The sequence below is a fragment of the Labrus bergylta genome, chromosome 5 (genome assembly GCF_963930695.1).
Source record: "Labrus bergylta chromosome 5, fLabBer1.1, whole genome shotgun sequence".
NCBI lineage: Eukaryota > Metazoa > Chordata > Actinopteri > Labriformes > Labridae > Labrus > Labrus bergylta.
The window spans coordinates 12817244-12840259 of NC_089199.1; the positions used below are offsets into that span (position 1 = coordinate 12817244).

Here is a 23016-nt window from a genome sequence, read left to right on the forward strand (position 1 = left end):
CTACATTTGTCTGGTTATTGTGAGTTATGATTTATGGTGATATTTGTGTGTGTATTAATAGGCAGGCTGGCACATATAGTACGACACACTGTAATTTCTTTACCACAAGAAGTGTGAACTGTAGAGTGCTTGTAGATCAACCAGCAGTTAGAGTTACATAGTCAGCAGCACATCAAAGTATAACATATCTGATATGATGCAAAGGTGTCACCAAAGTTAATGATCCGAGTTTATATTTGAAACCCTACAGTCTTTAATAGCATAGCAACTACATCTGTAAAGAATTGTTGTGCTTTAGACCTGTAGGGAAAAAAACAACAATCTTCTGTATAGCCATGTTACAGACAGAACGTATATTCAATTCAGTCTCTGAGAAACATAACAGTTTTCAGAAGAAACCCTGAGGATTCAAAAACATTTCTGAGAGATATGTCATTGTTCTAAAAGGCATGCATCCAAGGTGGAACGGCAGCAAAGATACAAGGCGGAGAGGAGCGTGCATGAGGAGTTTCAGGACAATTAGACTAATGGATTGTGCTATTGGGCTATTTCTTCCCTTCCTCCCTGCTTATGCTTAACCTTTGACTTAATGTTTATAGTAAATAGAAATTTCACTGAATAGATTCTTTGGTTGTTAAAAAACTATTTTTCAGGGGACCATGATGATTTTCTGCTTTCTTATAGTATACACTAATAAACAGGCTCAGATTTAGGAGCATCTATGTTTTTCTTTTTCTTTAATTCTCTTGCTGTCAAGAATGTAATTGCGATAACCCGCTCTTTTCTTCACCCCGACTTAAAGGGTGACATTTGAACTATTAGACAAATGTATAATTTGCTATAACTATACACTAGCACAAATAAACTAGCACAAATAAACTCACCCTTGACTACAAAACAATAGTCAAGGGTGAGTGAGCTGCATAGAGCATTTAAGAATGAGTGTTATCAATATCAGTTCTCTACTGTTGAATCTATCTCTCCCTCAGTAAAATTTGAGAGTTTGAGAGCTTTGGGTAGTTTCTTGGTGAGTTAGTAGAGATAAGCGGGAAGCTATTGTTTTCCATTTTGAAGTCATGATGACACAATGCACAGAATATGTTTTATTTTGAAATGTGTTCAGATTCTATGCTCTGTTACTGACACCTACTGGTCTAATTATGTATTGCGCTGAGTGTTCAGCACGCGGTGTTCACATGTTTAATTGAGAAGCAATGTCGGGCTCATTTGTCCTTGCTCCTGGATCACCTACAGCATCTAGGCCTGCATCTCAACTGGAATTAGAGCAGGCTGGAGCCACCACAAAGGACGCAGTTTCTGGGCCTCATAACGGATTACCAGACTGCACAACTTGATTGAGTCAGGAGAGACAGGTGGCCCTCAGGGGATGTCTCTCACATTTCAAACTGGGGGCAAGGGTCACATGGGGACTGTCTCTCCGCCTCCTGGGGCTTATGGCATCATAGGTCCAGGATTGGCCCTTTTGCATATGCGCCCAGTGCAGAGGTGTCTCCTGGGTCTAGGGTTGAGCCCCGGAAGCCATCTGCATAATGGTAAATGGGCTTGAGCTAGCGCTTTTCTAGTCTACTGAAAACGCTTTTACACCACATTTCACACCTACTCATTCACACCCATTCACACACTGATGGCAGTGATTGCTATGTAGTGAGACCATCAAAAGTAACTAATCCCATTCATACACATTCATACGCCACCACCGAAGCAGCGGGAGCAATTGGACACATCGGACCTGTTGCTGCAGGAGCTGGGGAACGAACCGTCGACCTTCCCGTTGAGAGATGACGACTCTACCAACTGAGCCACAGCTGCATACCACTGTGCTTGTCACCAGACGGATGCGGTTGGCCCTCCGTTGGTGGGAGAGCAGGGCGAATATTTGCAGGGGAAGCATACTGGGCCCAGTGACACATCACCAGCTACTGGAGACAGATGCTTCGCTGACAGGTTGTGGCAGTCACATCAACATGCTGGAGCTAAAGGTGGTCCACCTTTCCCTTCACCATTTCCTCCCACATCTTCAAGGTCAGCATGTGCTGGTGAGGACAGACGATGTGACCGCATCAGCCTACATCAACAGGCAGGGTGGCCTGTCTTCCCCACGCCTGTGCAAACTGGCACACCGGCTGTGGCTTTGGCCATATCCCAGTGTTAGAGGCATAGAGGATAACAGGTTAATATAAAAATATAATTTGCCCATTATTATAATTTTGTATTTATATGTTTATAATTAATAGAGTTTTTGCTTTTGAATTTTACAATGAATTTAATTTTTTTATATTTATCACGTATTGAAACATTGTGTGTTTATAGTAGGTCTGTGCTCAGTTCACGTGTCCTGCTGCTGGAAAGTGTTTCTGCTGTCGTAAAGGGGGGGTTCAGACCCAGGAGGTTGGAGACTACACCCTCAGTTGGTTGCAGGTATCTGGCACCACTTTGGACGAGCCGCAGTCGATCTGTTTGCATTGCAGGAATCCACCCACTGTCCCCTGATCTTCTCGCTAGGGAAAGACAGTCCTCCTTTGGGAGTGGACGCCATTGCTCACCCATGGCTAAAGGCCCTGCTTTAGGCTTTCCCCACATTCATGCTCCTTCCACCTCTCCTGCAGAGAGAGAGAATGGAGGAAATAGGCTTGTCCTAGTGGCTCCAAATTGGCCTCACGTGATATGGTCCCGCCACTGCTAGACAGGACTCCTTGGGAACTTCCAGTGCGGCAGGATTTGCTGCCAAACAGGACTCTGTTCAATGCCTTGAGAGGAAAAGAGCTGTTAGCCATACGGCTGTCACAGTCGGTGGACCAAACTCTGAAGCGCAACGAGAGCGCTCTATGGTCACAGGTGGAGGGTCTTTATGACATGTTACAGGGAACATCAGGTAGATCCTCTGGCATGCTCACCCCTGGAGATTCTGCGGTTTTTGCAGAAGCTCAGGGATGCGGTGAAGTCACCCTCCACCCTAAGGGGTATGGTGGCGGCTATCAAGGCAGCCCGTATAGGAGGATGCCAATTATCTGAGGAAGTTGGCAACCTTGTTTCCCAATTCCTCAAGGGGGCCAGAAGGCATATTGGCCATCAGTGTAGATCTTCTCTCTCGCCTTGGAGCTGGTTCTAAAGGCTGTGGAATGAACTCCGTTCGAGCCCCTGGATCCTGTTGACTTGAAGTGGTTATCCCTTAAGTCTGCCCTACTGCTGGCACTGGCCACCACCAGGCGGATTGGAGAGCTTCAGGCTTTTCTCCATTCATGCGGACCTCTGCAGGATCCCACCAGAGGGGTCAGGGGTGGTCCTGCAGCTGAATCCAGCATTTCTCCCCAAAAGTGTAATTTTTCCTTGTCTGTCAGCCTGACGTGGCTGTTCGGAGTGGAAACCTCTCAGACTGGCTGGCCTTGGTAGCGTCTCGTGCTTTGGAATCAGGTAGCAGTAACTTTTTTTTTGCTTGACACCATGGCATTGAATTCATTTATTTATTTCACTGAACTTGTTAATTTTGGTTAGTTATGTGTGTGATTCCCGGCAGTATGCAATGTGTTCACGTGGGCGGGAGTGTGTTTTTGTGGGTGGGTGTGTTTTTATCCTGTGTACCAGTGAGAGAGAGAAGAGAAGAGCTTGACCTTTAAAAAAATATTTACGAATGCTGTCCTTGTCCATCTGAGTTTAAAAGGCCATTTCAGCTGTCTTGCTTACACTCTTGTAAGCCCGATCATGGCAAGAGCTGTGGTGCAAGTCACCCTCTTTGGGCTGCTGCTGGCTTTGGTAACCACACTACCAAACAAGGTAAGATACTTATATTACCTAGTGTAAAAGAGCTGCATAGAAACTATACAATCAATCCAACCAATGAATTTATACATTTCAGAGGCTTTGGTGTTCTTATTTTTCTGTATGTTACATCACACTAAACTTTGTCCTGATAAATGCCTGCAGGCTCAATAACTTGAGTGTTGCTTCATGTTTGTGTGTTTCTGACTTGGCATTTAGTAAGGTTTGGTAACTATGCTAAAAGGAATTGTTGAAAGTTGACATTTAAAAGTTCAGATAAGTTACAAAAATGTGTTTCTGTTGGTTTGTTTGTGTGTGTGTGCGTGTGTGTGAATATGTTTATACAGTCACATTATGGGGTCTAATCCCCCTTTTTAAAGACATAAAAATTCCCCCATAATGTTAATCATTAAGTAAGACCTAAGGGATAAAGGAAGTGTGCCATGTGAAATTACTGGATGGAAAAAAAGAACTGGGTGTTTCAGCATTTAAACCAATAACATTTTACCAATGCCGTCTGCCTTTGCTTAACATCATCATCTGATCTTTGGTTAGTTGGTCCTCGGCCAGAGAGATTAAACAAGCCAATTACTTGATTGTGAAATGGGCCTCCTGTATTTGCTCAGGATGACTGGGACATCTACAGCTTTCACATCAACTCAACAGTGAGCAGTCGTTACGCAACCACAGTCATCACAAGCCGTGTGGCCAATCGAATGGACGAGTCAAAGGAAATAGAATTTCAAGTCCGGATTCCCAAGAATGCCTTCATCAGTAAATTCAGAATGTGTGTACATAATGACTAATTCATTAACAATAAATGTAAACGTTTAATCATGAAATAAATCATGGGTCATTATTAATATTTATACTAATATAAGCTTGTCCTCGGTCTTCAGGTTTATAGATGGCCAGGCATACGATGGGGTTGTGAAATCTAAGGAGGCGGCTAAACAGCAGTACACTGATGCTGTGTCACAAGGCCAGAGTGCTGGGATTGTCAGGTACATGGATCAATAGACTGAAACAGTATATTGCCAGGTCTTCTGCAAATGATTTCTAGATCATATACCCTATAAGATCTTGTGTGTCCTTTTGATTAAAGAGGAACAAAGTGAAAAATATTCTTGAAAGTATAAATTTTTTTTATTTTTCTGACTTTTCTTAGATATGTAATTTTGATGTTAAAATCCTTCAAGTTAAACAATCTAAGAAGAATAATTGTAATTGCTTCCATTTGCTTTACTCCTGATGAAGGGTCAGATGTACGAACTGTTTTAATTTAAGGGACCCACTGCTTTAATGCCATGATAATCCTCTCTGTAAAAGTTCTGTAGGGAGGACTCTCGAAGAATTCAAGACCTCTGTGAATGTAGCAGCTCACAAAAAGGTCACTTTTGAACTTACATATGAGGAACTACTGAAACGCAAACTGGGCAAGTACGAGCTGCAAATCCACGCCCGACCAATGCAGCCTGTAAAAGACTTCAAGGTTTGAACATTCTGTTGGTATTTTATTCATGGATGAACCAGGAAAACAATACTTGAGTGATAACATCTCCATAACTATTTCATTTATTTCTCTAAATCAGGTTGACGTGTACATACATGAGAAAGCTGGAATCAATATCATGGAGGTTAAAGGTGGACTAAGCACCAATGCCATGGCTAATGCCATCACCAAAACACATTCAGACACACAGGTAGTAGTCTGATCTTTGTTCAACCCATTGCCCCCAATGGTTTTCTGATGGTATTTGACATTTATTCTGGCCTATTTCTCAGCCTGTCAAGGGTGAATAAATCTGAATTTTGCTGTTACCAGGCGTGGGTGTATTTCTACCCAACTGAGGACCAACAAAAGACGTGTGACCGCTGTGGAGAGCAAGGTATGAATGGAGATCTGGTTATTGTTTATGACGTCAACAGGGACAACTCATTTGGAGACATCAAGGTACAGCAAGAGTCCTATATTTTTTTTTGAAGAATTTAGACTTTTAATGAAACTGTTCGCAGCATCTCATATGTATGGCAGTTTTGCCTTTGCCTTACCAACAATCTTTTCTAACCAGCCGGAATTTCATCTTACTCTTCCTTAGAAATCATCAGGGTACTTCGTTCATCACTTTGCTCCATCTAATCTCGCCCGAATACCAAAAAATGTGGCCTTCGTTATTGATCAAAGTAGCTCAATGCATGGCAGAAAAATACAACAGGTACAGTTTATGAGAGTGTGATTTTGTGACAAATTACAAGAACTTTGAGGCATTTTTTAATTTTCAGCCTGTGGCATTTAATATACCGACTACAAATAAAAATCTTCTGAGATGAACAAAAGCTGTAATGTTTGAATGTTGTTTTTAACCAGACCCGAACTGCATTGATTCGTATCTTGAATGACCTGGCAGAAGAAGACCACTTTGGTCTGATCACTTTTGATAGCTCCATTTTTCACTGGAAACGAGAACTTGTTCAGGCTACGGAAGAAAACCTGGCTAGTGCCAAAACCTTTGCACTGCAGATTCAAGATAGAGGAGGTGAGGTTTTTTTTGTAGGGAAAATACTTTTTTATGAAACAGTCACATTTGACAGCAGAATGTTAGCGTTAAAGCATTTTTGTTGTCGTTCTATTTCAGCCACGGACATTAACCAAGCAGTTTTAGAAGGAGCACGAATGCTGAATGCAAATCCCAGAGAAGGCTCAGCATCTATTCTCATACTGCTCACAGATGGAGACCCAACCTCAGGTTATAATAAAAAAAACATGCATGTCAGATATATGCATTGCATTAAGAGCGTTCTAAAAATACTATCTTACATTTTTAAGATGACAATCAATGGCTTGACATCTTCTTTCTGCTGGCTAAACTCCATACTTGTGTGACTTGTGTTTATTACAGTGTGATGTTCATAATAACAACTGCATTCTGTGATGACACCATTATGAGCTCATCACAGATTAGTGGTTTGATTTTACTGTCAAAGGGAAATTGAGTTCAGTTTTAATCGTCAAACTTCATATTGGTCTTCTGTCTGCAGGGGTGACAAATCTGGAAGTAATTCAGTCAAATGTAAGAAAGGCTATTGCAGGTGAATTCCCTCTCTACTGCCTCGGTTTTGGTTTTGATGTCAATTTTGAGTTCCTTGAAAAGATGTCACTGCAGAACAACGGTGTGGCTCGACGGATTTATGAAGACTCTGATGCTGAGTTACAACTCAAGGTCAATTAAATCCCTCACACTATAAATATTTGTTACATTTCAATGGAAAAACTGCTCTTACTCTGCTGTGGCAAAACTAGACATTAAACCAGAGTCCAAACTGTATGTCAACAGGGTTTCTATGAAGAGGTGGCAACTCCTTTGTTAACAGATGTGACAATGGTTTATGAGGGTGGGATTAATCTAACCCAGACTAACTTCAGCCAGTATTATAATGGCTCTGAGATTGTTGTGGCAGGTCAGATCACTGACAACGACATCAGAACCTTCACTCCACAAGTTGTGGCCGTTTCGGTAAGGACAAATCCACACTCACATGAGCTTTCAATTTCTTAGCACTATGTAAAATGTAAAAAATAACTGACATCTGAATGTATTTGTTCAATAACAGAGAAATAGAAAGGTGGTGTTTCCTGGAACAAATGTTACAGTGGAGTCAGCCGATGTGGCTGACAGTAACATCCAGAGAGTTTGGGCTTACCTCACAGTGAAACAGCTTCTAGAGAAAGAGTGAGTGTGATGTCCAACATCTTTTATAAATATTATTTATCCATTATTTCCAACAACTGTTTTTTTGGAGGGCTACAACCCCTCATAGTTTGATTTGATTAATTAAATGCAAACCCTGTTTTCTACATAATATAATGTAATGAAATTGAAAAAAGAAAGTACTGAAACATCATCTTATTAACTAGCTGTCACTCATTCAACCATTACCTAAGCCCTTGGGACTGTTTACTAGTCAGTCAAGCCTTTTGTCTTCACAGGACAGGTAAGAAGATTTACAATTCCAAAGTTTAAAGTGTAATTTTAAAAATAGGTCTTACACTTTAGCCATAGAAGCCAAACAAAAGTAGATATACACGGTTGACAACTTTAATTTGGTGGCAAATATCGTTACTGTCCCTTACAGAATTTACCAGACATGTAGTAGCCTGCAGGCTTATGGCTATTTCACACCTTGCAGGGCAACTGACTGTTCAGCGACTTAAATGCAAGAGCTTTGCATACAAAAGCAAAACCTAGAAAAACTTTTTTACTGGATGTGGAAGTGGAATACAGTGTTTGTAAAATGTTAAAAAAAAACAGGTATATGTTGGGTGTTCTGGGTGGTAAAACGATACTGGTGACTGGAAACCCCCAGCATTTTTCTTCTTCTTCTTGATTTCAAACATACACAACTTGTGCCACAGACTGCGGTTATCTGGACCTGAGAAGGAGAGCGCTAAGAAAGAGGCCTTGGAGCTGTCGCTGAAATACAGCTTTGTGACCCCACTCACATCCATGGTGGTCACCAAGCCTCCTGGGGAGAGCTCAGATGTGCTCCATAAACCCAAGGAAGGTGAAGCACCTCAGACCCCAACCTCTAATGCGAGGCAATACGGACTCATGCCTACTGTAAGTGATATTGTCATGGCTTATGATGGTGAGTAACACAAATGTGAACAGAACAGCAAACACAGTGCAAAACAGTAAATTAATTGTATAGATATAATTTCAAATGTACGTGTGGATTTCAACAAAATAAATTATGTGACTTAACTAATCGACAATTAATAAACACTTCATTAAATAATTTATTATTAATTCACAGTTTTCAATTAAATATTTGATAACAAGTTCTTTTTAGCAAATAAAAAAATCTAATGATAGGCTTTGTGATTATTCAATCGCAAATTTAAACACTATTTACAATTGGTTATGTCTACCTTTATAATGTAATTGTACTCTATTCTTCTCTTAATTAAGTGTTCACTTAAATGCTCCCTTTATTCCCTGAAACTGTATCTAAAATCGGATTACCTTACCAACCTTCCTCTCCACATACACACACATGCTAGCTGAGGAGGATTATTGTTAATGACATATTGAAAAGATCAAAAAGAACATGATGTTTATATGGGGTAGCTTTGGCTCAGCGGTAGAGTCAGTCATCTCTCAACAGGAAGGTCAGGGGGTCAATCCCCAGCTCCTGCAGTCAAATTTCAAAGTGTCCTTGGACAAGACACCTAACCCCATTGTGCCCACTGTGAGATTAGTTAATACACCCTGAAGTCTTTGCCCTCAGTGTGTAAATGTGGTGTGAATAGGTGAATGTGACCTGAGCTGTAAAAAGTGTATTGAGCAGTCACAAGACTAGAAAAACGCTACACAAGTTCAAGTCCTTTTAACATTTTACACATGTCACTGATCATATGCCACCGTTTTGTAAAAAGGAAACTCATTCCCACAAATTTAATTGGCTTTTAGTTCAGATTATGTTGTCAAACTGAAGCTAATCAACTAATCAGATTGAAGAAGTTTATGAATTGAATGAATGAATGAATGTTTTTTTTATTTTGGTCATTCATTAAAGAATATCAAGAGTTAAAAATATTTATGTAAATAGTCAACTTACAGAAACAGAAACAAAAAACTTCACATGCTTAAACTTGTCGATTTCACACATTAAAATTCAAATAAATCAATGACCAAAACAGGAATAGGCTGAAGCCCAAGGTTTATTTCTGCCTATCCTGTAAAAATCCTTCATATAAGTCAGAACATAAACAATCCAACAAAAACAAAACAAAAACAAAAGCAGTATTTCTTAATTATTCATAATTTCACGTTGTAATCATGAATTAATTTGCATTTTAATTTTTTTTAAAAACTCAACAGAGAACTAAACAATTTCAACTCATGACTAAGGCTGTTCCATAATTTGACTCCCCAAACTGAGGCGCATCTATGTATTTTATGTTGATTCTCACTTTGCATGTTACAAACACACATGACCGTCTTAAATTATAATTGCCTTCCCGTAATTTAAAAATTGTTTGAATAACAACAGGAAGACTTTTATTATTAGATGGATGAAGTATTGTTAATGTTTTGAAATACACGATATCTACAAATTTAAGGGTAGAAGACCTTATGAACAATGGATTAGTAGAATCATAGTAACCAGCTTTGTTTATGACTCTTACAGCTCCTTTCTTGTGTTTAATTATTATTAACTCTTAATAAAGATGAAAAGTAGGAAAAAAGAGAACAGTGAAAATGTAGAAGTCATAGGAAGTTAGAAATAAAAAATAGGCTAATGCAGTAAGTCTACCTGTCATGCAATAATTCTCACAATGTGATTATTCATTTAAAAGCCTGTAATTAATAATTTTATTCTTTGAATCATGTCAGTACAAACGTTGTTTTCATTCTGTGTAGCAAGGTGAGTTTTAGACTTTCACCCAAAATGCTTCTTAACAATCTGTGCCAATTACAAGTTCAGATGTCATAATTCTTGGCATGAAAAGAGTCTGAAAAAAAAAGGAAAGTAAAAACATCCCTTGTTGTCCCCTTTGAATCCAACTCACATGGGACTGATGTAAGGAAAGACTGCAGTCACTTGAAATTGGTATTTCTATATTGTTAGAACAAAGCATCAACAAATATTTGTTTTAAAGAGCCCATATTATGCCCTTTTTGGGATTCGTATATTTAATCTATGTACCTACTTTTGTACGTTCACAATAGGTAAAGTCCAAAAAACATGTCTGTTTTCATGTACTGCTCCTCCTTGCTCCCTCTACACTCTGCTGAGCCCACACTGTTAGACCCCACGTGGGCCAAGTCTGCTCTGATTGGTCTGCCGATCCGCTCTGTCGTTATTGGTCAGTCGCTCAGCACAGTTCTCAGAAATGTCCCGCCTCTTTTAACATATTGGGAATGCAGCCACTGGCTCCGTCTGAGGGGAGCATAAACATTAGCAATTTAGCACTACTGTGCTACCGCAGGCTACGGCATATCGTGGGCGTGCTACAGAAGTTAACGGGCGTGCAACATGAGCTGCAGGGCTTGCCACAACGAGCCAATGTGCTTAGATCAGTGATCTCACACTGACAATGACGTCGGACTGACAAATTTTTATCAAGGGGGGCTAGAACCGAGCGTTACATGCAGCTAATGCTACAGCTAACAGGAGGACGCAGGAGATGACGCGTTTCCGTGGACTTTGCATTTTTGCACATAGATGTGCCTAAACAAATAAAACCAGAAAAAGCATAATATGGGACCTTTAAATAAAATTTACATGCAAGACAAAAAATCTCATTTTCCAGTTTCAGATGATTACACAGACTTCGCTTCCCGAGCTGATGCGATCATGGATTTTGGTAATATTTTTCTTCTCTATTTCTTTCTGACAAAAAGCACGAAGTCAACACATACCTCCATCAATTTGTGTGTCCTCCTAATTTGGCCCATGAAAAGTGAATGAATAGAAACTTCCTGTATCTGTATCGTAACACACAAAGGGAAAGGTTACAATTCATATGTGCAAGAATCAAATAACTAAATAGAAAAGGTCTATACAAATGTTGATGTAAAATATCATTAAAAGTATTTCATCTTTAATCACACACATTTTTTTTGTAAGAGACATTACTGTAGGGGGGAAAAAAATAAAAAAATGGATTGATTTCATATTTAATGAGTTACTATGAAGTGGCTTTACGTCAATTAAATTAGTTGTTCAAACTTTGCCCATACTCAGAAAAACTTACAGGGCAGAACACCGAGATGTTATGAAGAACACTCTAATGTCAGCTTCCCTTCACCAAACATCCTGTTTTTTCGACCAGACTCAAAAAATGAGATGTATAGATTTACATGTGCAAATTGTTTTGCTGAGAAGGCTGTAAAAATTTGTGCATTTCAGTTTGAGAACTATAAAACAAAAGATCTTTACATTTTTTTTTCTAAATGGACCACTTTAAAAGCAGTTTGGAAAAACACCTGAAATCTTTTTAAGATTTGACATAAAATCCCATTTTACTTGCTTAAAGTGTAACTATTTTGTGTGAGCAGATTTTCCTGTTGAACTAGAAGAAGAAGAAATTCATGCTTCATATGGGCCACCAACTGCTACTATGGGAACAACTATAGGTACAGTGGAATATTAAATAGATGTCATTCATGTTCCTATTTAAATTGTGCTGTCATTGATTTAAAAAACAAAAACAAAGATCAATAACAAAAGAGGCTTTGATTATCAGTTCCAGTTCATCACAATTTTCAAACCTTTGTATTTTTAAACACTATCCTCGCAGCCTGTTGGGGCCCTGGCCACCCTGCCCTCCACTTGTATCCGCCCCTACTGTCCAGCCAAAGTTATCGTAGCCCATCCAGCTCATGGCGTCATCACTACATATTTGAAGTTGCCTGTTATTGCAACATGTTAGATGCAAACAATAGACCACTCAAACAACTACATTTACACTCTGCACAATTTTAGCCAGATGTTTCCAAACATCCTAACTTTGGTACATAATCTTATGTTCAGTTTACCATTACTGCCTGAGAATTACAAACCACGGCTCACAGAGTGCAACAGATAAACAAATACTTAAATCTCATACATTTTGTTTGCATTAGTGATCCAATTTACCTCAGATGCAACTTGAAAACTGCTGTTGATATGTGAGTGAAAGTGCGAAGTATCTTATGACAGAAACAGATTTTCCAGTGAACTCTTAACAAAGATGTTTAATAAAAGTTTTCAGTTAAGAATGTCTTTTCATCAGTGGCCAAAGATAGTTTTTAATCTTTTAATGGAGAAATTCTCAATGGAAAATTTGTCAAATTTATTTAAACCATTGCATGTATTTTTTTTAAAACCTTTTTTGTATTGTCAGAGTACGGGGAGCTAGTTTTGATGCTGTTTGATGTTTGTTTTCAGTGTTTCCTGTGGCTTTACTGTATGACTATGTTGCTCTCTTTATCTCGAGGTTCCTCAGTGTCCAGTGTTGTCTACAATGATTTACATCCTTCTATCTTACCTGGACAGCTTGTCCACCAGTTTTTGCTTAAAACTGAGAGCCTGTCTCTCCCACTTTGTTATGGTGTCTATGGAGTTGTCAGCCTTAAACTTCTTCACCATCCCAATAAAGGTCAGTCATTTTTCTCTTTGTGAAAATTGTTAGAAAGCCTCAAAAACAGTCTGGTTAATAAACCTTTGATATTTCAACCCTTTGTTTACAACCTTTGTAATAGCAGAATTTTCTTCTCTTGCCTCTCCTCAGTGTCCTTGCAGCAGTTATAAATTATGTGTACTTTCAGCATCTTCATACTTTTACTATATTAAACTTAATTGTCAGAAAAAGCAAATATAGGAATACTCAGTTTTGTTTTCTGATGGTCTTGTTTGCTTTTGTCATACAGAGGCATCAGTATTACTTTAAGTCCCCTCACAGGGGCGACGTTAGCCTAGTGGTTAGTGTACACGTCCCATCTGACTCTATCCAAGTCCAAAATATCTTTTCTTCCACCTCTGCTTGTTTTGATTATAATGTTGAGTTACATTGTTGTTCTCTTTTGCTTTAGCGCTGTTTGTGAATGGTGAGCTTGATGAAGTATTGCTTGGAGGATTCAAAAGGATTGCCATACATACAGCTGCTGCACACTTTGAGTTTGATGCCATGAAAACCATTGTACAAGATGGACAGTCCACAGTAGAGTACCTTCAACAGGATATAGTTGTTTCTCGTAATAGGTGACTTTGCATTATAATCTCAGTTATGATTACACCATGATCAAACAGACTTTCTGACCTGCATAGATGATAATACATAAGGGTTACTGCTTTGTCTGTGTGCACAGACAGGTTTTAAGATCAAATCAGAGCAACTCTTAAAGGAAAACTGTAACTTCATTGAGACGTTGCTGTGACTTGTAGAGGAGAGGATCAAAAGAGAAATAAATAGTACTTTGTTGAATTTGCACAATAGCGTGTTTAAATAAGAAATGTAGCCCCCCATGATGTCACCAATTGGTCTTAAAGGAAAACTTTAACTCTTATGAGCTACAAAATGAGCTCTGTCACTATTGAACAGTGCTCAGAATGATGTTTCCACCTGTTTCCAGTCTTTATGCCGCTGGCTGTAGCTTTACTAATAATTATAGTTTTAAAATGGTCATCACTAAGGTAGATTACACTTAATAACTGATGTTTACATTAACATTTCTGCACACACCATTAATTGGCCCAAACAAGAGCAGGGGCGCAAATCCACAAGAAATGTAAGATCTGTGCTTTCTTTTCTAGTGTGACAGTGATCAGGCGGGCCAAAGAAATAGATGTTGTAAGTGGAGACACACGTATTGTCTTCCTGATTCATGAGAAGGAAGGCAACTTTTATCTCTGGCCTGTTATAAGACAACAGCCAATGGACACCAACGTTACAGGGATTTTAGGTGGGTGGATTTGTTTGCATGATTTAATATCAGGTACATAAAATATTCAATCAATGTTTGCACTCACTCGCTGTTATTGAGGTTATAATTATTCACTAATATATTGTGCTATTTTTTGATTTTCCTTAGCTCTAAAGCCAGCAGTTTATGAAGAGGTACAGCAAACCCCCTCAACTATACTCAAGATCCAAAACACGGAGGTCATTGCTACCAGGTACGTTTTGTTCAATCAATCAATCAATCAATCAATATTTAAATCGATCAATCAATCAATTTTATTTCCATTGTTCCAATTTATAAATGTTATCTCAAGACACTTTAGAAAAAGAGGATGTCAAGTACATATTCTTTGTTATATTATTCAGAAAGCCCCAACATTAATCCAGCCCAGGACTTGGCAACATTAAGAAAAGTACCATTGTTCTGTGTTATTATGAACAAAACGATTTATTTGAGAGTGCTTTAATACACTAATATAAGATCTTTTATGTTTTTATTTGAAGATCCACAACTGCTGACTACAGTATCGCCTCTGCTCTGACACTGGACTGCTGGTCTGTGCCCTCTGAGTTCGCCTTACAGAGACCCATAAATGAGTTCATCGTTACACAAATTTAACTGGGAAAGGCATTTAATCTCTTACAAGGATTTCATTAAAAAAAACATGTTAGACCATGGAAAAATATTTTTCACCTTTTAGTGACAAAACTTGTCCCAGATTCTTAGTCGTCTGGAAAGACTTTAATGAATAAATATTTACCCAAAAGACTTGCCTACATTTGTCTGGTTATTGTGAGTTATGATTTATGGTGATATTTGTGTGTGTATTAATAGGCAGGCTGGCACATATAGTACGACACACTGTAATTTCTTTACCACAAGAAGTGTGAACTGTAGAGTGCTTGTAGATCAACCAGCAGTTAGAGTTACATAGTCAGCAGCACATCAAAGTATAACATATCTGATATGATGCAAAGGTGTCACCAAAGCTAATGATCCGAGTTTATATTTGAAACCCTACAGTCTTTAATAGCATAGCAACTACATCTGTAAAGAATTGTTGTACTTTAGACCTGTAGGGAAAAAAACAACAATCTTCTGTATAGCCATGTTACAGACAGAACGTATATTCAATTCAGTCTCTGAGAAACATAACAGTTTTCAGAAGAAACCCTGAGGATTCAAAAACATTTCTGAGAGATATGTCATTGTTCTAAAAGGCATGCATCCAAGGTGGAACGGCAGCAAAGATACAAGGCGGAGAGGAGCGTGCATGAGGAGTTTCAGGACAATTAGACTAATGGATTGTGCTATTGGGCTATTTCTTCCCTTCCTCCCTGCTTATGCTTAACCTTTGACTTAATGTTTATAGTAAATAGAAATTTCACTGAATAGATTCTTTGGTTGTTAAAAAACTATTTTTCAGGGGACCATGATGATTTTCTGCTTTCTTATAGTATACACTAATAAACAGGCTCAGATTTAGGAGCATCTATGTTTTTCTTTTTCTTTAATTCTCTTGCTGTCAAGAATGTAATTGCGATATCCCGCTCTTTTCTTCACCCCGACTTAAAGGGTGACATTTGAACTATTAGACAAATGTATAATTTGCTATAACTATACACTAGCACAAATAAACTAGCACAAATAAACTCACCCTTGACTACAAAACAATAGTCAAGGGTGAGTGAGCTGCATAGAGCATTTAAGAATGAGTGTTATCAATATCAGTTCTCTACTGTTGAATCTATCTCTCCCTCAGTAAAATTTGAGAGTTTGAGAGCTTTGGGTAGTTTCTTGGTGAGTTAGTAGAGATAAGCGGGAAGCTAGTGTTTTCCATTTTGAAGTCATGATGACACAATACACACGTCATTTATTTGTTAAAATGTTAAATATTAACCCATGAAACTTTATTTCATGGGTTAAAGATGTAATTCATTATTGATGTAAGAATGATAATCAATTTGATAAGAAATGCTGTACAGTTTAAAATATTTCATGTATTTAATCATTGTGTTGCAGTAATGATATTGAGTGTAGCTGTCGCAGAAAATTATATTTCTTTGAACAGGATTTGTTGTAATTACAGAGAAAATGTTTTATTTTGAAATGTGATCAGATTCTATGCTCTGTTACTGACACCTACTGGTCTAATTGTGTATTGCGCCGAGTGTTCAGCACGCGGTGTTCACATGTTTAATTGAAGCAATAAAACGTGCTGCCAGAAGCTAGTACCAACGGTAGGACACAGATGAAGGAGACGCGTCTGTGAAAAACATTAAAAGACTGCAAAGCCTAAACATTTCTGGTTAGAAGGCGCACATGGTATATAATTGTATTTTGTATTTGTAAAGGACATTTTGTTTAGCTTTTGTGTAGTCATCTGTGCTCATGAATGCTTGTGTCTTTATTTACTTCATTTTAGTTTTTCACTGTGTTTGCTGACAAAAGGAAAATAATAAATATTGGTCAAACATCAGTTGGAGCGTGGCCAAAGAAACTTTGGGAGCAGTTATATTGAGAATTTGAATTGAATCTCATTATGGTCATATAGAGTGAGAATTTGATAACTTGAGGAGCAATAGCCCTGTTTCTGTACAGGCTAGGTTTTTGAGGTATCCTGGAAAACATTCAACTTGACAAATTAGATGGCGAGCCGACCCTGCACTGTGAAGAGGAAACCATGATTTCTTAAATCCCATCACTTGTGCGTGTCAGTGTGGTAGGACTGTTAAAGCCCGACTGTTGGTACGTATTTTCATGGATTCATTCATCTTGATAATTTTGTGGACATATCTTTAAATTGTGTCAACCATCTTAGGGTAATTCTTCTTCTGGGTCTGTGAAGCTGTAACCTTATATGGTGAAACATGTAAATTGTAGCAGATCTATGTTTGGATAGGAGCCAACTATATGTTGTCAGCAACTGTTTGCTAGACAGAGAGTCTACATCTGATACGTATACAAATCAGTGTCATGTCATCTTTATTGTTTTATAGTGATGTACCCAAATGGGAAGGAATTTGTGGGCTGTACCTTCTAGCAGAATATAAGCCCCACTGTGTGATGAAGACTTTGCCACTTTGCCATTTTGCCCATGATGGCCACTTTGCCAATGATTGTCAATGATTGTCAGATCTTGGTCAGCATGGGTCAGCGATGGTCTGCACTTTGTCAGCCATGTGTGTTGTGTTTCTGTGTTGTCTGACCATGGCTGAATAAATCTAAGATGATCCACAGTCTGTTTCACGATTTCATCATTGTTCATCTCAAACAGAAATTACCCCCACCTAACAGTGGCGTTAACGAACAGTCGATAATGATCACTTCAGACCCAGGTAAGCAATTCAACTTTTTTGCTTGCCTGGAAGAAGTATTTCTTGTTAAAAGACCTGTTGGGGACTATTTCTGTATGAGTTGGAAAATTAAGTATTATTGGATTGGACATTTATAAGTACTGTAGTTGAATTAAATCACAGTGTTGTATTTCTGGACTTTATGAAATTTAAAATTGATAATTAATGTTATTGTTATGTTGTCTATGTTTTACATGGTATTGCTAACATGCTCATTAGAGGACTTTGTGCTGTGACAGAGTTTATCTTTGGGATTAGAATATCGATGTAATATTTGTGAAGATTTCTATGAGGAACATAGAATTAACTGTAGTTTGAACACTGGCAGAGCTGCAAAGGTTTGCGTGTTTTATAACCTCGGTGTTAAAGTTATGTATAAATCGGGACTAGCGCAGCTAATACTTAGCTGTAGGCTTGCAGAATAAAATGCGTAGAAACCCATTGTAAAATTGTATTAATTAATTAGAGAATGATAGCAGCTGATGATTTTTTTATGGAAAATAGATTTTTATGGAAAAAGTATCGATACAGAAATACATGGAAGAATATAAGGAATAACGAAAAGTAATTTATAGCAACTTGCTAACTGAATCAAAGGCGATTGCAGGCAGATCGTTTCAAGGACGTAGTGTTGGCTAAAAGAAAAAGAATAATGAAGAAAATGACTGTAATAGGCCTAAGATGTGTTGCTGGTCAACTGTCTTGTTTTGTTTTGTCTAAAAGTCTCGAGCAATTGTCACTTTGTTTTCTTACTGTCCAGAAAACTAAATTTATATGACTAAATTTTACAAATTGATAGAAAATTTTCAAAGAAAATGTATTAAAACAGACTTGTTTTATCTTATGATTTATACAAGGGTGCACTATATTCACTAATTTGTTGTGTGTGCATGGAACTAATGAAGTTATTGTTAAATGATAAAATGAATAAAAATAGGAAAATAATAAACTATTAAACAATAGGTAAAATAATTAACCATAAAAAAGTGATAACATAGGTACCACATTTCTAACTTTTAGCAGATTCATCTGTTAATAAAATTGCTCTAAGAGAGTAGATCTAGAGCAGATTAAGTTTTTTAATATAGAACTTTATTTGACTTGTTTAGCAGCATGGACTGATAATCACTATCCCATAGAAGGTAGCTTTGACAAACAGACATTGGACTAAGGTCCATGGTTTTAATAAATAACACTGCAGCATCTTTAGTGGGATAGAGACTACATGTTATCTGTGTTTAAAGCATGGGATTTAAATAGCCTTGTAACATAAACAAAAGATAAGACAGAAAAATTGGACCAGTAGATGAACTAACAGATAAACTAATTCTACAGTTTTGCCATAATGCATAACATGTCAGTAAACTAAGACATGTTAAACCCAAACGTAGCTGTTAATGCATGACAAGCTGATATTATACTCTGCAATGACTGACACAGAGTCAAAGGCAGATACCTTTAATCATAATTTTCTCCTACAATGGTTTATCTTTTTACTCAGACAGTATTATAAATCAAAGCCTAGAGGATGGAATGTGTTATTGCATGGTGAGCAATGACAGAATTTTAAATCTTTAGAAAGATTACGACTTGTTTTAATTGCTCAAATATGCTAAGTATTTACTCTGCTTTGTTTCTGAGTGCTCTAAGCAGGTGGTAGATTCCATTCCACCAACCGAGACCACTGTGCATTCCTTCCAACCGGGTGACCACTTCCTAGTTTGCAACTCGAAACCAATAGAAACACATGTCATGTCATCTTTATTGTTTTATAGTGATGTACCCAAATGGGAAGGAATTTGTGGGCTGTACCTTCTAGCAGAATATAAGCCACACTGAGTGATGAAGACTTTGCCATTTTGCCATTTTGCCATTTTGCCACTTTGCCACTTTGCCATTTTGCCCATGATGGCCACTTTGCCAATGATTGTCAATGATTGTCAAGTCTTGGTCAGCATGGGTCAGCGATGGTCTGCAATTTGTCAGCCATGTGTGTTGTGTTTCTGTGTTGTCTGACCATGGCTGAATAAATCTAAGATGATCCACAGTCTGTTTCACGATTTCATCATTGTTCATCTACGACAGAAATAACCTCCACCTAACACCGACTGATGACCACCTGTCTTTTGGACCTTTCGAAATAAGAGCTCTTGAACTGAAAGACATTAACCTATCTGACTAAATCTTCTTTGACTTGACTTAAACATAAGAACATTCAAACTTTAAGGGAGCGGTTTGATGAGAGTGTGAGGACATAATATGCGCATCGTATCGGAACTGCAGCTGGTTTCATCTGTCATTGCACAGTTGACGAAGGAGCAGGTTGCAGCAGAATGGAAAGGCAAATCGTCTCTCTGGCTGACGAGACTCAAGCTTTGGTTGTCTGCATTGCAGCCCGAGGACCAAAGCTGCCTTCTGAAACTGGCCGAGGATCCCTCAGCCATGTTTGGTCCTTGTGCTAAGGCTATGTTACAACAGGTCCAAGAAGCGAGTCACTGTTCCCACAAGGTTTTTGGTGCACTGGTCAAGCTTTGCAGGTGGCGATGGACTGGACAGTCCAGCAGGCCCCCTGCCCCAATACAAGGGCCAAGCTGGGACTCTGGGACATGAGAGCTACCTTTGATGCTTGCTGTGGTAGAGGATGAGTTAAAGGCAAGCCATGTGAGGGGGCCCAGATCAAAGGACGGCCTAAGCCCCCGCCTCGCCCCTGACGCCAGTCCGGGTCCTGCCGCTGCCGGTCTGGTGCACGTCTCACAGCTTGGAGGACACTGGGTGTGAGCCCCTGGGTAATTTTCTACCATGACCCAGTGGTATCATGTTAAATTTGCCCGTCCTCCTCCGACCTCAAGGAACCCAACTGTCTTCACAGTGGTGGATCCAAAATTCAAGACTGTGCTCAAGGCTGAAATTTCCGCTCTGCTGGTGAAGGTCACCATCAGAGTAGTTCCACCAGGCAACAAGCAAGCTGGTTTTTATTCCCAATATTTTCTCATCCCAAAAAGGGATGGGAATCTCCGTCCCATTTTAGATCTAAGGGGGCTCAACAAATAACTCAGACGTTTGCCATGCAAGATGTTGACTGTCGCGAGGGTTAAACAATCCATCTGGAGAGGAGATTGGTTCGTCACGATGCCTATTTCCAGATTCACATCCCGGAAGGGCACTGGCGGTTCCTCAGTTTCATCTTCGTAAGAAAGACATACTAATTCCTCCCATACTGGATCTCTCTAGCTCCCCGCACCTTTACCAGTTGCACGGAAGCAGTTCTGTCGCCGCTGCGATTGAAAGGGATCAGGATTCTGAATTATTTGGATGACTGGCTCCTGTGTGCACGTTCAGAGAAGCAATGTCGGGCTCATTTGTCCTTGCTCCTGGATCACCTACAGCATCTAGGCCTGCATCTCAACTGGAATTAGAGCAGGCTGGAGCCACCACAAAGGACGCAGTTTCTGGGCCTCATAACGGATTACCAGACTGCACAACTTGATTGAGTCAGGAGAGACAGGTGGCCCTCAGGGGATGTCTCTCACATTTCAAACTGGGGGCAAGGGTCACATGGGGACTGTCTCTCCGCCTCCTGGGGCTTATGGCATCATAGGTCCAGGATTGGCCCTTTTGCATATGCGCCCAGTGCAGAGGTGTCTCCTGGGTCTAGGGTTGAGCCCCGGAAGCCATCTGCATAATGGTAAATGGGCTTGAGCTAGCGCTTTTCTAGTCTACTGAAAGCGCTTTTACACCACATTTCACACCTACTCATTCACACCCATTCACACACTGATGGCAGTGATTGCTATGTAGTGAGACCATCAAAAGTAACTAATCCCATTCATACACATTCATACGCCACCACCGAAGCAGCGGGAGCAATTGGACACATCGGACCTGTTGCTGCAGGAGCTGGGGAACGAACCATCGACCTTCCCGTTGAGAGATGACGACTCTACCAACTGAGCCACAGCCGCATACCACTGTGCTTGTCACCAGACGGATGCGGTTGGCCCTCCGTTGGTGGGAGAGCAGGGTGAATATTTGCAGGGGAAGCATACTGGGCGCAGTGACACATCACCAGCTACTGGAGACAGATGCTTCGCTGACAGGTTGTGGCAGTCACATCAACATGCTGGAGCTAAAGGCGGTCCACCTTTCCCTTCACCATTTCCTCCCACATCTTCAAGGTCAGCATGTGCTGGTGAGGACAGACGATGTGACCGCATCAGCCTACATCAACAGGCAGGGTGGCCTGTGTTCCCCACGCCTGTGCAAACTGGCACACCGGCTGTGGCTTTGGCCATATCCCAGTGTTAGAGGCATAAAGGATAACAGGTTAATATAAAAATATAATTTGCCCATTATTATAATTTTGTATTTATATGTTTATAATTAATAGAGTTTTTGCTTTTGAATTTTAGAATGAATTTTTTTTTTTTATATTTATCACGTATTGAAACATTGTGTGTTTATAGTAGGTCTGTGCTCAGTTCACGTGTCCTGCTGCTGCAAAGTGTTTCTGCTGTCGTACAGCGCAGCTAATTGGCGTAAATTGCCATGTGGATACAGGTGAATAAATACTCGGACGAGAGGGCATTCTGCCGAGCAGGACGAGGAGCAACAGTTTTCTGACCGTCACGGTTTTAGTTTTTGGTCAAATCCGAAAGCTTTTCTTTTAGTAAACAAGTGATATTTATAAGAGCTTATTTTGTAAACTGCAATTCTTTTTTGAGTAGCCTACGAGTCAGAAACTTCTAGTCCTGCAAGAAGTGGCAAGAGGATTTTTGTTTGAGTTAAGTTGCCACTACACCCAGGTTTGGATCCCTGAGGGCAGTTCATGTACCAGGGGTGAACAATCTGAGAGCGGATCAGCTGTTCGGGGGGGGGGGGGGTTCAGACCTAGGAGGTTGGAGGCTACACTCTCAGTTGGTTGCAGGTATATCTTTATGACATGTTACAGGGAACATCAGGTAGATCCTCTGGCATGCTCACCCTCGGAGATTCTGCAGTTTTTGCAGAAGCTCAGGGATGCGGTGAAGTCACCCTCCACCCTAAGGGGTATGGTAGCGGCTATCAAGGCAGCCCGTATAGGAGGATGCCAATTATCCGAGGAAGTTGGCAACCTTGTGTCCCAATTCCTCAAGGGGGCCAGAAGGCATATTGGCCATCAGTGTAGATCTTCTCTCTCGCCTTGGAGCTGGTTCTAAAGGCTGTGGAATGAACTCCGTTCGAGCCCCTGGATCCTGTTGACTTGAAGTGGTTATCCCTTAAGTCTGCCCTACTGCTGGCACTGGCCACCACCAGGCGGATTGGAGAGCTTCAGGCTTTCTCCATTCAAGCGGACCTCTGCAGGATCCCACCAGAGGGGTCAGGGGTGGTCCTGCAGCTGAATCCAGCATTTCTCCCCAAAAGTGTCAGCCTGACGTGGCTGTTCGGAGTGGAAA

At 39.8% G+C, this 23016-nt stretch overlaps 1 protein-coding gene across 6 annotated transcripts; it reads left to right on the forward strand.

Annotated features, from left to right (window-relative positions):
* The first annotated feature begins 3633 nt into the window (after window positions 1-3633).
* LOC109979122 (inter-alpha-trypsin inhibitor heavy chain H3) lies at window positions 3634-15001 on the forward strand. 6 transcript variants are annotated; one of them, XM_065954834.1, is made up of 20 exons: window positions 3634-3792; window positions 4404-4564; window positions 4677-4781; window positions 5107-5269; window positions 5370-5480; window positions 5603-5731; window positions 5877-5993; window positions 6146-6314; window positions 6414-6524; window positions 6817-6998; window positions 7113-7292; window positions 7390-7508; window positions 8192-8424; window positions 11096-11149; window positions 11844-11921; window positions 12764-12925; window positions 13359-13527; window positions 14080-14228; window positions 14358-14442; window positions 14732-15001. In XM_065954834.1, exons 1-20 carry the CDS (start codon window positions 3721-3723, stop codon window positions 14844-14846), a joined length of 2664 nt encoding a protein of 887 aa, XP_065810906.1. In that variant the 5' UTR covers window positions 3634-3720; the 3' UTR covers window positions 14847-15001. The 6 variants fall into 6 exon arrangements, with proteins under 6 accessions (XP_065810906.1, XP_065810907.1, XP_065810908.1 ...); XM_065954835.1 differs by having other exon boundaries at window positions 12773-12925; XM_065954839.1 differs by having other exon boundaries at window positions 3681-3792; window positions 4333-4564.
* The last annotated feature ends 8015 nt before the right edge of the window (window positions 15002-23016 follow it).

Excerpts from the sequence above, each read along its gene's own strand:
- LOC109979122 (XM_065954834.1), top strand. The coding sequence starts at position 3,721 with ATGGCAAGAGCTGTGGTGCAAGTCACCCTCTTTGGGCTGCTGCTGGCT. Across the intron at positions 5,270-5,369 it reads AGCCTGTAAAAGACTTCAAG|GTTGACGTGTACATACATGA; the intron begins GTTTGAACATTC and ends TCTCTAAATCAG. Across the intron at positions 5,994-6,145 it reads ATGGCAGAAAAATACAACAG|ACCCGAACTGCATTGATTCG; the intron begins GTACAGTTTATG and ends GTTTTTAACCAG.